The sequence below is a fragment of the Terrapene carolina genome, unplaced genomic scaffold (genome assembly GCF_002925995.2).
Source record: "Terrapene carolina triunguis isolate 2854851 unplaced genomic scaffold, T_m_triunguis-2.0 Scaffold67, whole genome shotgun sequence".
NCBI lineage: Eukaryota > Metazoa > Chordata > Testudines > Emydidae > Terrapene > Terrapene triunguis.
In genome coordinates, this window is record NW_020664418.1 from 21,703,887 (window position 1) to 21,718,892 (window position 15,006).

Genomic DNA, 15,006 nt, shown 5'->3' on the forward strand with positions numbered 1-15,006 from the left:
CCTGCTTTCCAACGGCTTATGTTTAAGGGATTTTTCAGGTAGGTGCTTGGCAACCAGTTTGGCCTTTGCAGGGAATTGCATTGTGCATAATGGACATGGCAGCTGTCTCGCAGCTCACCAACAATAACAACCAGTAGCCAGCCAACCCCTGTGAGAATTCTTTTCACAAAGGAGCCATTTCCTAAACAGTCCTAAGGTACCATTCGAAAATCCTCTCTGAAATGAAAGTCTGCAAAGCAAATTCATACAATGAGCTCAAAGATGCAAGTTTTGAATATATCTTTATGGTACATTTCATTACAGAGGTTTGTAGGAGGTCTGGTGTGTGTTAGCCAGTTACTGACTTCAATGGATATTTGTATAAATTACCAGTTGTGGTGCAGCTTCTGGATTTTAATACACACCTCCATCTTAAGCTTTTTTTCTTTATAGTTTTTTAGTTCTTGCATTGATGATTTTATCTGATACATGATGAGGAGCAGAAAGTTCCTGAGATAAGGGGACTCTCACCCATTCAGGGCTTTAAAGGTGAGCTTGAGCGCTTTGAAATGGACCCACTGGCAGCCAATGTACGATACAAGATACTGGTATGAGGTATTCATACAGTCAGCTCTGCTTAGAACAAGGGCTGCTGTATGCTGCACTATCTAGCTGCAGCTTCTGAGCTCCTAGGATTAATTCAAGGGGGAAAGAGTTATATTCGTATGAGGGTAATAAATATGTGGGTTGTGGTTCGTAGATCTACTTCCTAGAGGAATGAACACAATAGCTGAACAAGCCAAAGGTGAGAGACATCCCTGTCTGCCGTTACTCCCTGGGTGTCTAGAAACACTGAGTTGTGAAGCATGATTTTGCATCTGTGTGCCACTTTGATCCAGGTAACAGACTCCTGCAAAGGAGGGGCAGGTCACCTTTTCAGCTAGTTCCTCAAAATGCTGCACTCTTCCCAACTCATATAACTTCTGCCTTTAGCCTGCAGCTCTTGACCCTTTCCCCACCCCCACTCCCCTTATTCAAACACTGGATCACTAGGGAAATTACAGAGTGCACATTTATTAAGATGGGGCATAGAGCTAAGTGTCATCTACATACTGATGGCAACATCAGAGCCTGTAGAATCTTTCCTGATGGCCTTAGGAAGATCATGAATAAGAGAAACGATAGTTCCTGTGGGATTCACCATGTGAGGGTCTTTGAGGGAAGAGGGAATAATTTCTTCTGAAAGAAGAGAGCAGAGTCAGGTCTTGTAGATGGGTAAGCAGCACCTCGCAGTCCATGGTGTCAAAGGCTGTCACATGGTCCAAGACGGCTCACATTCACATTTGGCCTCTACATAGTTCTGACTAGGTCATAGCCACGTCCAGCCCTTTTCCGCAAGATGAAAGATGCTAAGATGCAAAACCTTTGAAGGACAGGAAGGGGAAGGGTAGCATGGGAGAAGAGAACCTCAGCTCTCCAAGCAGGACATGACGGGCCCTGCTAGGAAAAAAGACAAGAATCTGGCTTAAAATCCACTGCCTGAAAGCCAGAAATTCTGAGCCAGTGTGAACCTTGGACAGAATGCTTCATTCAGAGACTTACCACACTGAGCACCAAGAGATATGACAGGTGAATAGTACAAAGAGATGACATTCTTTGACATAAAAATATGTCAGCATACTCTTTGGTTACCAGTAGAAGCTGTTTCTGTTTTCCCATTATTTGAAGACATATTTGAAGTTTTCTTAATAAATATCAGTTTTAATGTCATCTTTTGTGTTAAGTACAAACGGAAGTCCCTCTTGCCAAATGCTCTGGAGAATTGTCGTGTGTCACATGTCAAGGATATTTACTGTTACCCTTTTTCTTCTTCCTGAAGCAAACTTGCTTAGGGATGAAGCTGTGTAAAGGGGATCAGTGGGTGGTTGTACTTTTGAAAGGAAATTGATCCTTCCCAATAAGTTGGTCCAATAAAAGATATTGCCTCATCCACCTGGTCTCTTTCTCTATTCATGTAATACTGCATTGTCACAGATTTTATAAGGGCCTCTCTGTTGAGGAGAGCTAGATTCTCGGTGATTGCCTGTTTTTAGCAGCTATGTATAAACATATTGAGTGTGCAGTGCTTAACTACCTCTCAGGGATATTGTAAGACTTAATTACATGTTTGTAAAGTGCTCTGAAATCCTTTGATGAAAGACGCTATGTAAGTGCAAAGGAGCGTTATTACTATTATTTATTACTTCTAGGCACAATAGTCTAATTCTTGTAGTTTTTAGGGTTCATGTGAAAATGACCCCAGTCCTTTCCCAGTCAGGATCTACAGTGTATAATTTAGGATATTAGGATTTTTCCTGAAAACAATCCAGTAGGATAATAAGGATCTTTCATTGAAGTAAATGCTAAGAATGAGTGGAAATTTTTACTTCTCAATTCGCACTAGGTAACGTGATGCATCACAAAGTTAATTTGGGAAAAATATTTAAATTAATCAATCTTTATAATGTTACCTTTATACAGACGTATTTTCTCTTGAGTTTATCTTCATCATCATAGTTGTATTACTATTAAGCGTGTTATATATTGTAGCTAATCAGAAAAAAGTTCATTGGTTAAACTGGAGACCATCTTTTTAATAAAGAAAGCTTGTTGTGCTTGTTCGAAAGCTGCGTTCTTGTACGCTTGTACGTTCTTGTACGCTTGTATTCCCGTGGGTAGTAATTGTACTAGAGAGAGAGTGAGTTGTTGTACGATTAGAGGCCATCGTTAGGAAGCACAAAAAATAGAGAAGCAAATTGAGAAAAATAGAGAAGCAAAAAATCCACAAACCAGAAGCACAGTGTGGCCTGGTTCTTGGTACTCTGTCAGTTCCTGCAAAGTAGAGCATTGATTGGACAGCAAACTCAGTCATTTTAGGAAACGTGTTTGTGTCGCATTCTGATCTTTAGAGACTACTCCCACCTTTTCATGCTCTCTGTATATGTATATATATCTCCTCAATATATGTTCCATTCTATGCATTCGAAGAAGTGGGCTGTAGCCCATGAAAGCTTATGCTCAAATAAATTTGTTAGTCTCTAAGATGCCACAAGTACTCCTGTTCTTTTTGCGGATACAGACTAACACGGCTGCTACTCTGAAACCTGTCATTCTGATCTTTGCATTTCTGAATGGGATCTCCAAAGGCTTGTAGCATAATTGGTACATGGCAGGATGGGTGTGTAGTTTTATGCATTTGACTGTTTGAATATTGCTTGGTCAATGCCACTCTGCAGTTATAATGCCTCATGCATGTGGTTAACTAGCAACCACCAGAATTTTGTTTACTGTAGTGCCCAGTGGTGGCTGAGGGAGCCCCCAAAATTGCAGTTTAAAAAGGGATGGGAGGAAGACCCTAGCATGTACTTGTCACAGCTCACTTGAGTAAATTCTGCAAACAGGCTTACTCTCCTCCCAAGCCCTTCACCGCCATGACATCCACACACTCAGAAGGGTGATGAATGCTACTGTTCAAATAAACTCCATTCTCTATGCACTAATTACAGTACTCAGTAAATTAAACCCTTTAATGCCACCTAGTGATATATTGCTATTATTACAAGCTATTATATGTTCCTGTTATTTATTGTACATTGCCAACATATTTTATTTTTAATAATTAGGGAACACACTTCCCTTGGTGGTGGTGAATATAATCTTGAATGATCAAAATGTTGGTATTAGAGATAATATAAAATACTTTTTTTAGAGATAAGTAATCTCCTCGGGGCTATTTCATGTAATTGTATTTGCGTGCAAAAGGTGTGGGATAACTGAAAGCTGTTGAAGATCCCTATGGGCATCAATGTAATTTTAAATATTGGGTTTGCTTGTATATTATTTCCCTCTGAAAAACTTCTTAGGGATTTACTCTTTCTTATGCCCTAGACTGCTTCACTTAAATTGAATCATACAAGCAAAGACAGTGACAGGCTAACCACAGGGGCAGTTGAATCAAAGTAGTATTTCGTGTGACCTGGTTTTGTATTGCATGCTAGTGCAAGTCCACATGTGGTTCAGCCAAGCAATGTTTGGCATAAATCTGGGGTGGTGGGAATGCTACACCATTCAGGCTCCAGCCTGAATGCTGATAAATAGTACAGCAGCCTCAGGACTAATGTAGTATATGCAGCTGCCAGTGCTCTTCAGATACTATTAGGACAGCCAGGAATTAGATGGACAGAGAGATGCTCCACTCATACCCATTTTTTCCTTGCCACACTGGCAGCTGGGGCAGGGAGTGAGTGATAGACACAATGATGTACCATATCACCACAGGAACGCCCTATCTGAGGTAATCTTCCGAGGGTCAGATCCACCAGGCCGTATTATCCCTAAATAAATACCAAAGAAAAACATAAAAATTGTTCATAGTCCTATTGAGAATAGAGGGGATTTGTGCCTATCAACGTCTGTTAAGAATTGGGCTTTTTTTTTTTTAAATAAATACAGTGTAATTATAGGCAGTAATAAAGATTTCTTCTCCATATACGAATAGCATTGATCATGTAATTTGAGAGCTTTGGAAGAAAGATAGCTTTGATTGATTTTGTTTTACTTGGACTATGTAGTCTCACCAGATGAAATCTGGAGCTTTGACTTATAAGTAAAACTCCATTAGCATTTATAGGTGAAACCCCAGTGACTTATCATTTTGCCCTCATATACCCCATATCTAAATTTGTTCAACTCCTGTACATATATGTCGCAAAATTTGTCAGTTACTGAGGAGATAAAGGTGGGTTACCTTGCTCACAGGTCCTCAGGAGGAACCCTGTTTGTCTGGAGAGGATTTTATAACATATTTGTCACCAGTGGTTTCCTTGAAACACATTTTGACATGTCCTTGAGTTTTATCACTTTGATCAACACATTGGGTAGTTCCATTAACTGTAAACTGGGTCCTATAGGGTGAAATATATCAGCTGGCTAGAACCTGCCAATAGTTTTGTCTCCTCACAGGCTGCTTATCCAGGTTTTTCGTCTTTGTTCATATATTCAGAAAAAAAAAGAACATTTGCCAACTGGGGCAGAGACTGTTTCATGAGGCTTACCTAAGAGCTCCCACACTACAATGAAGTGCTTTGTCAACCAGCCAGCAGTGAAATGACTCCTCATAATCAGGTTGAAATAATAATTGTGAGTTGTATGACAACAGTCCTTTGACCATAATACATTTATCATAAAGGTTCACTGGAGAGAACCTATTTGGGCATGTTATTTTGCAAATAGCTTTAGAAATACTTTTAAAAAGTACACTTGGTGGACATTGAACGCTGTCATTCATCGATAGCTGCAATGACTTTTGACCTGTCCAATCTGCAGCAGGGCTTGTTAACAGAGTTATAGCAAGGTTTCAGCTAGGACTGTTCAAAAGAAAATCCTTGACCATACTCGTTAACCATACTCCATGACCATTAACCTCGTTATCTCCATACTGATTTATACCTGCCTCTGGAGATTTCCATTACTTGCATCTGAAGAAGTGAGGTTCTTACCCACGAAAGTTTATGCTCCCAATACTTCTGTTAGTCTTAAAGGTGCCACAGGACCCTCTGTTGCCTTTGACCATACTGAAGCAGCAAACAACCACAAATTATGCAGGTAGGCAATTGCAGGGTACTTGGACCTACCATGTTCACTCTAGAAATTAGTCTGAAGTGTCTTACTTACCGTCCTTGAACTTTACAATTGCTTCTGTCATACCGGAAGGTGGATCTCACCTACAGGAAATCAAAGTTACTGAATAGAATGTACCTTACGAAACAGGCAGCACAGTGAAATTTTAAAGATTCAAGACTTAGCTATTAAACTGTGCATGAAGAGAGTAATATTCCCTCATCCTAACCTCAAACTACCCACAAGAATCAGTTTATGGTTTATATTCTCATCACAGGGCTGCAAAAAAATTCAGGTGAAAGGAGCTTCAGAAGCTGTGCATATTTATGGAGATGGTACAATATTATAACCCTTAATGTATCTGTTTACTGATTAAAATATATTAGAGGGCCTCTGTCAGGACAGTTTAGGCCAAATTTATGATTTGTACAAATAGCTTTTACAAATATCAATAAAAATGTTATATATAAAAACAGCTCATTTTAATGGATTTCTCTGAAATCTGTGTATGAAAACTGTTCATTGTAACCTGTCATTTTCTCTTACAATGAAACCAAACAAATCTAAATGTTTTTGTTTCTCAAGGTGCATTTACTTTCCGGGGAGGAACTAAATGACAATAGTAAAGGGCTTTTGGTTTCAAGCCATGTCGTGACGTCCCAACTCACAAATCACAGTCTGTGCTCTGCAAGAGCATGCACCACCAGGACTGGGCATGTGTTTATCCTTGGCTTAGTTGGGCTCTTTTCTTGCTTGCTTTCTGTAACGTGCTGATTTAATATATTTGTGAGGAGTATAATAAAGCCTAAGTCCATAACAGTTGCTTAATTAACTTAATTTGCATAGGTTTAATAAGTTCTGACTGCACTTTACTTTTTGGACTGTAAATGACACTCAAAACACATGGGACTTGATTTTGTTTTCACTCCATCATTGATGTTCCACTGATATAATGCCATAGAATTCAGTGGAGGTACTCCTGATTTACATCAGTGTACATGAGATTGGGATCAGGCCCAGTAATCACTTCTACTTGGTACTGTTGCCCTTTGGAGTGCTCCATAGGGCAATGACTTGGTGGCTCTGATGCAGAACTCTCCAATTAATTTTGAATTGCAGCATCATATACTATACTTGTCATCCAAATGACAAAATACTTGTCATTCAAAGAGCTAAAGTCTCTAACAATACTTATTTCCATACCTGAACCTAATGGCAATATATGCAGCTAAAACTGACTAATTGTCCACAGTTTTATATTTCATACAAGAACAACCTGGACAAAAAAAATGTACTACAGTATAAAGAATTGTACTCTATTGCCAGTAGGGGGCAATCTTGGCACAGAATTTGTACACAATTCTTGCTTTCCTCCTCATTCCCTTTCTTTCCCCCCCCCCCCCCATTCTTTTGTGTAGAAAATCAAATTAAACAAGAGGCAAAAAATAGTTTTATAGTGGAGTCATCATCAAATATGTCTAAATCAGGCACAATTAATAGTTGATTTCAGCATGATTATTGTTACAAGTGCAGATTATACATCCTGCATTCTATTCTGTGATCAACAATAATTATCCAGAAATACTCCATCTTCCAGTGTTGCTAATGTATATGTCTGTGCTGCTGGAAAAGAACAGTTAAGTATTGTTTATGGTAAAGGTAATAACCTCTGAATTATTCATTGCCATGTGGCTGGCTGGCTTTTCGGAGTCCCTTTGCCCTTTGGCTTTCCTTGGGTGAATATTTACAGTAAGTCATTTAGGCTAATGTTAAAGAAAATTAAATTTCTTGATTGGATGTCACTAGAGCAGTAATGGGCTGCAGAGATCTGAGAAAGAGGAGTCCCCTTCCCAGCCCCCCTTCAACAGCTTTATATTAAACGTCATCATACAATATGTTAGCACAGAGACTAATCTTTTAAAAAAAGTGAAACAGAAGAAAATTGCCAATTTTAATTCAAACCTCCATTACATTTCTCACAATGTATTCAATTAAGAATCTATAAAACGTATTGTAGTAGAGTCTTCAGCATGCTCAGTACGCAGCACAGCTGCTAAACTTCATTCCTGAGGCAAACACCAAGGAGGCAGAACAGCAAAAAGAAAGAAAACAACAGTGGGGGATAGCCCAGTAACAGTGATCCTTTCCATGGGCTTGAGCAGTCCTTAAATAGCATGCTGACTGGATCATGCATTGAGCTTTGCCTCAGGCTCTTAAATACCTTAACTGGCAATCATTGCCTGAGTCAGAAATCTCCAGACTCCCTCTCTGCTTCATGTTTCAATTTTGAATGCTCTTATCAACTTTATGGGCCATAAGAACATATTGAGAACATGCAAAGAGTGGCTCAGAATAGACAGGGATGGCAGAGCCTTGTTCATGCCCTAAGCAACAGTTGAAGAATTTAGATTCAAATTATCAACCTTTTATTTCTTTAGCAGTGAAAAATGAAAAGGTATTAACTATGAAAGACACTCACACGCACATTATGTATATTGTATATATAAGGTGTGTTTGTATATATAATCTGCATGGTGCTAAAATGGGGGGTTTATTTCAGCTATTACTGATACTTATAATGTAATATATCCCTGTAGATGTACATTGTGCATTACAAAATGTCAGGGTCCTTGCTCCAAAGAGCTTCCTTGGTCTGGTCTACACACAGATTTTGTTCTGCTATAACCATGATAGCTTGTGGTGTCAGACAGGTATGTTGGTAGAACCCCTCGTGTGGATGCAGCTATACCAGAATAAAGGTCCTTGATACCAGTATAGCTCATTCCCCTTCCCATACATGAATAACCTATACCAGTATAAGCCTGTTTATACAGTATAACTGCATCCACACTAGAGGGGGTTGTATTGCTTTAACTGTACCAGTAGAGTTAAAGTTGTACAACTTTGTAGTGTAGACAAGGCTTAAGAGGCTGATCCTTCAACTCTCACTCATGGCAGTAGCCCTAGTTCATGCCAATTAGTCTCATTAGTTGCAGTGAGACTACTGGCATAAGTACAGGCTACAGCACTGAATGCAGTGTCAGACAAATACAGAACCAGAGATTATGGATGGGGGGGGTGGGAATCAGTGTCAAAATGCTTCACAAAAGGCCTGGGTTTAGAGGAGAGAGGTGGCACATATCACACAGGAATTGGGAGACTGTTTTGAGTATAAGAGGCCTTTGCACCATATTCCTGTACTGGTTCTTTCCTTCAGCCAATTATTTCTTCTATGCTTTTCCCAGCTAAACCCATTTCTTCACTCCTGATTTCTTCTTCTCTTCAGCGGTGATCCCTCTGACTGACTCTGAACACAAGTTACTGCCTTTGCACTTTGCGGTTGATCCTGGGAAAGACTGGGAGTGGGGGAAAGATGACAATGATAACACCAGACTGGCCAGGTAAGAACTCTCTGTAATCTTAACAATAAGGTGTCTTGAACCCATCAAGCCTGATCTATGTTCCGGGACACTCACTAATAGAGAGCTTTATTGGGGAAAAAGAGGTGGGTGGTTCTCAACCTTACTAACATGCCGTGAGCTGCAGTTAGTCTGAACAATGCAAATTCTCTCCTGCGGTGAAGTGTGAGTATTGATTTTCCTTGGATGTATTTTTAACGAATTAGTCATCTGTTCTCTTTCCTCTGTTTTTCTTCAGCTTGATTCTGTCTCTGGAGGCAAAGCTTAATCTCCTGCACAGCTACATGAATGTAACTTGGATACGCATACCATCTGAAACACGGGTAACCCTTCCCCCCGTCTAAACAACAGAAGAGAAATAAGCCACAACAGGGCATGTTCATAGCAGAGATTGCAGGGTTCGGCTACCTGCCTTGTGCCACCTCAGGAGTGAACCAATAGCCAATAAAGGCACACAGACTGGTGTAGCTCACTGATTTTGGAATAAGGCTTGTAAATTTTCCATCTCATTTTCTTTAAAAACACACACACACACATACATATACATACACACACACACACAGCTGCATGGGTGTTTTTGCAGCATGCACTCCACTTTGAAAAGTAGTTTCTAGTAAAACTCAACTATTTGGAATTATTTTTCTCTAGTTTGTTTGTTTGTTTAATTCTCTCTTTATTTTTAAAGGTTTCCTGAACTATTTAGGCCCTTCTCTGCATTATGCTCCCATATTCCCAGAAGGTCAGCTGCCCTTTCAGCAGCATTTTACTGTCTAAAAATCCAATTTCAACTCAGTTTCTCTTATAAGAACTAAATTTGGACCACTGGATAGCTCATAGCTCCACTTTTACATTAGAAAGTGGCTGACAGGGCCACAAACTGCTGCTAAAATGGCAGCCTGGCACCTTGGGAGGAGGAAGCTATTTAAAATGGTGCACAGCTGGGACCTCATCGCTGAATCTCTCTCACACAATTCCCATGCAAATCATATTAAAGGAGATGGGGGTTAATCTAGTGTCAAAAAGTTGATGGGTGAGGACAAAGGTAATTAGGCACCCAGCTCAACCGGGGGTTGAAAAGAGAAATTGAGGGTTCAGGGGAAACAGCGAAGGTCTGCAGGAGAAAAAATTAGTTTTACAAGGTGCAGTGTATGTTCATTGAAGGCGCCACTCCTAGTAAGAGACTTCCAGAGCCTTTCTTCCCTCTGTCAGCTCCAATTCCTCCCACATACTCTCTGCCCATCCCTTTCATTAACAGATCCTCATTTCCCCCCCTTGTTCGTGAATCATGTCTGGTCCCATTGAGGTGTTACCTACCACCTCCCCTTTGCTTCCACTGAATTAATCTGTCTGGACAGACAAGCCCCATCTCGATTAATTATTATTATTATTTATTATTGTATTAGCTGACAGGCTTATGGGCTGGCTTTTCATTCTTCTGCAATGTGGGGTGGACATTGTTTTATAAAGCAACTGTGAACCTCGTTTTTAACTGAACTGAAGAAAACTCCTAGAGGAAAATCCTGGACCCATTGAAGTCACTGGCCAAACTCCTATTGATTTCAGTAGAGCCAGGATTTTATCCTTAGTGTTGGAGAAGATGATAAATTTGTCCTTGTTCTTGCATCCAATATTCATCTGTAATATAATGTGTATAAGTATAGAGTACTGCTGCGCCTTCTGTTGTTTGTATGGGTGTCTTTGATTCAGTGTCTATACCAGAGAAGTAGAGCCAGTTCTTATTGAGTCACAATGTATAAGTAACTCTGCTGAGAGCATAATGTTGTCTCACTTGTGCTTTTGCACATCTAGATAGTAATAAGCTAATTATTGACAGGTTTATTTTGGATGGGCAGAATGGCATAACTCATCGTAATTCCCCAGCAGAGCTGAAACTTTTCCCCTATGGAATGAGGGTGAAATTGCCCCTTTTGCAGAGGGCATATAGGTGCTGGTGCTGGGGGTGCTGTCACACCCCCTGGCTTGAAGTGGTTTCCAATATATACAGGATTTACAGTTTGGTTCACTGGTTCTCAGCACCCCTACTATAAAAGTTATTCCAGCACCCCTGGGGCCAGCACAAGCATATGCACCACTTAAGCCTTATTTTGAGGAATTAATTGAGACATAGTCCCAGTACTGGCTTTTTGCACAGGGATGAATTTTGCTCTGAAGGATTTTGGTTAGTTAAACTTCTCATATTTGCTGTTTGGCAGATGTAAAGACGTGTTGCTTCCTGGTGCTGAACATGCTCAATATCCATTGTAGTGAGTGAGTGGTTTGGGCGCTCATCATCTCACAGGATCAGCCCTCTACGTTAGCAAGAGTTTCACCAAAGAGGCCAGCTGTTGCAGTAGTTTTAGAGTCTCTTTTTCCCAGTTCTGGAGACTTATTTTTATCCCGGTGGTCATAAATGAGCTTATGATTTCAACTTAGACCCTAATGAACACTGGTCTCTATCCCAGACATGTCTCACAATTTAGTATGATTTGCAGCATCTGTTCCGGGGAGGCTCAGAATTGAGAGGGTAGGGGTGTTGCCAGCCAGGACTGAGCTGTATTCATAGTTTGGGAACCTTGCAAGTCACTTAACTGTTATTTTCATAGCATTTGCTAGTGCTGTTATTGTCCGGCTTTCATGAATCCCCATAAAATTATTATAGCGATGTACCTTGAGAATGGTGTGGTAGCCTAGCTACCACAGAGCACAAACTGGGCAAATATCTCACGTATGAGAGAGGGAGTGCAGATTTGAACTAAGTGTTAATGTTGCTCTTCAGAACAAAATTGACACTAAGTTAATAGTCTTGCAGAATTGTAGTTAAATTTACTAGCCCTGGCATAAAATCAGTTACCAATCCTTTACTTTGACGGTGATGATAATGAAGAACTTTACTCTCTCACCCAGCAAAAAATGTCACTTACTCTCAACAAGTGGGTGAGTAGAATTTTGCAAATTAGAATGAACATGTGCAAGTTTTAAAGCTGCAAGAATTTGTAGTGTCCCATTTGGGATCCTTTTGTAACTATTCTGTGCAAACTGTTGTGTAGTTTCACCTTCAAGCATGAACCAGAACTCAGATTTCCAAATAAATGTTAACTCGTCCGCATTTTGTGATTGACAGTAGTGTATTTTTTTTATAAACTAATATTGTTGCAGAATATACACTTATCCCTGAAGTAATATACCTTCTGTTTTGTTCATTGTAGGCCCTGTAGGCTACAGAGGTTAATTAAAACTTTAAAATAGCTCTGTGTAGATTTAAAGCTACAAGTTAGAGCAATTTGATGGGGGATATAAAACGTAATCCTTGTGTAAAACTGATTTTATTCTATCTAATCATAACTAATTTCCCCTAACAGGCCCCTTTGGCCCAGCCAGAATCGCCCACCGCTTCAGCAGGGGAGGATGTTCAGTCTCTGGCCGACTCAATGGACTCAGACCGAGATTCCATCTGTAGTAATTCAAATGGCAGCAATGGCAAAAATGGTAAAGAAAAGGAAAAAGACAAACAGAGGAAAGATAAAGACAAAAACAGGACGGATTCAGTTGCCAATAAACTCGGAAGCCTCAGTAAAACTCTAGGAATTAAGCTGAAAAAGAATATGGGTGGGCTGGGAGGGCTAGTGCATGGGAAGATGAGCAGAGCAAACTCAGGGAATGGCAAAAATGGCGACATCACAGAAAAAGTCAAAGAGAAGAAGTCGAAGTCTCGCAAAGGGAGCAAAGAGGAGTCCGGACAGTCTGCGAGCACGTCTCCATCTGAAAAGACAACTCCCTCTCCTACTGACAAGGCGAGCATTTCACCTGCCGAAAAGATAAACACAAAATCCCTCTCTGACAAACAGTCTGACCCGTGGAAATACAGCACCGATGTAAAGCTCAGCCTCAACATTTTGAGAGCTGCCATGCAAGGAGAACGCAAGTTTATTTTCGCTGGCCTTCTTCTGACTAGCCATAGGCATCAGTTCCATGAGGAGATGATCGGCTATTACCTGACCAGTGCCCAAGAGCGCTTCAATGCCGAGCAGGAACAGAAGCGAAAGGAGGCTGAGAAAAAAGCTGTTCTCAATGGGTCATCTTGCAGGAAACTGGAGCAAGAAGCATATTCAAAAGAAAAGTTAGAATCATCTCCTCAGGACAGGGCATCACCAGTCTTGCCTCAAAGCCATACAACTCAACTGGTTTTAAAGTTTAAAGATCGCACTAGTCCCACTCCAGGGTCATTTTCTTCACCAAGTAATAGTGCTAAGAAAAGTGGACCCGTTCCGGTATCTGCCCACTATAGCCATACTCCACCTGTTCAAAGGCAAAGCGTTATCCATTTGCATGATGTCAACTCCAAGCCATCAAGCTTCCAAGATGATAGCTATAAGCCAGTGGTTGGCACCTTAAAAACATGTGCCACTTATCCCCAACAGAATCGATCACTGTCTTCACAGAGTTATAGCCCAGCGCGGATATCAGGTATCCGTACAGTGAACACAGTGGAATCACTGACCTACGCCATGCCTACCGACCACAAGTCACAGACATTTACAAATGGGTTTAATACTGGTGATATTAGAGATTGCTTAGAATATGCTGATGAGGAGGCTCCTCAGATCTGGTTGAACAATGATAAAAACCGAGGCAGAAGCACAGTTTCCCCAATATATTCCATCCAGCAGAACCGTTGCAAGAAAGAGAACTGTTCCTTTTATGGTCGTCCTGAGACTGAAAATTACTGCTCATACTGCTACAAAGAGGAGTTAAAGCGTAGGGAGAGAGAAAGTAAGGGACACCGGCATTGAGGATTGTGAGGATCCTTCCCTGACTACTTAGTTTAACCATTTTCTTACTTGCAAAGTAAATAGCAATGGATTATGGAAAAAGGAATCCTAAAAAGGGAATGATGGGTAAATAATGTCTAGCTTGTCACTTTTCTGGGGCAGTGCAGAAATAAGAGGATTAATTTATCATAAAGAATTTATTATTTTCCATTTTGTCAGTGTCTTTTTTACATACACTGGTAAGCTGAAAGGTTGTTTACTCCTTTGTCAGTGCTGTGTATATGTTTGGTCAAAAATGTACTAATGGTGCCTGAATTTACACTGACATCACTCAGGTAGTAGAATGACAGGGAAAAAGTCATAATACTGGAGATGTGGTATTGTAATAGGATAGTATCTGCCTCATATACATTTGAAATTCTATAGCCATCATAGGGGTGATTTTTTTCTCAATAGAAAGAACATTTTTCATAGCCCCTTTTTTTAGAAGAGTAGTCATTTTGCATACTGCAAATTTTTAACAGTGACATATTACATTACTGTAAACATTTTGTATTCATTTAGTGTGAAATGCAGTCTCCAGAAATATGTGAATGAAGGTCTGGATTCATGAGGACTGTATCTCCTCATAAGCGTAGGTGGTTGCGGATTTTTTCCTCCCAGTTCAGTAAAAATCTGAACTAGTCAATCCATTTGTTAATTGGTTGTGAATTGCAAGACAGATACTGGACGTTGTTAGAAATATACTGTGGCCCTATTACATGCAAGATTTTGCATGACACACAAATCCCAGCAAATAATCTTAGTCACATGAATTTCAGCAGCATTTTTATGGCTGTGAAGGTGGGGAGAAATCTATAAAAACTACCTTAAAGGACTTCCAGAACTTGCTCACCAGCCAGAATTTTTTCCACAGTCTAGGGCTGGATGAACTGTTCAGCACAAATAATATGTTCCACGAATTTAATTCCCCTATCCACAATCTGACTTCTTTCTGTTATTAATTTGCTCATTGTCCAAAATTACTGGATGAATGGTTATTGTGAAAATATTTCCATCTAAGCACTACTTGCAATCTATTTGTTGCAACTGTTGTTTTGAGTCTTTTGGACTGAATGACACCCCCTCCTCCCCCCCCCCCCCCCCCCCCCCCACACACACACACAAAGAGTTTTCAAGAT

At 40.2% G+C, this 15,006-nt stretch overlaps 1 protein-coding gene across 1 annotated transcript in view; it reads left to right on the forward strand.

Annotated features, from left to right (window-relative positions):
* The window catches only part of OTUD7A (OTU deubiquitinase 7A), a 74,423-nt gene extending 60,390 nt beyond the window's left edge, over window positions 1-14,033 (forward strand). Inside the window, exons 8-10 of the mRNA XM_029910746.1 lie at window positions 8,924-9,038; window positions 9,295-9,379; window positions 12,416-14,033. Coding sequence (XP_029766606.1) covers window positions 8,924-9,038; window positions 9,295-9,379; window positions 12,416-13,846 — 1,631 coding nt within the window. The 3' untranslated portion in view covers window positions 13,847-14,033. The remainder of the gene's footprint in view (window positions 1-8,923; window positions 9,039-9,294; window positions 9,380-12,415) is intronic.
* Window positions 14,034-15,006: the final 973 nt, after the last annotated feature.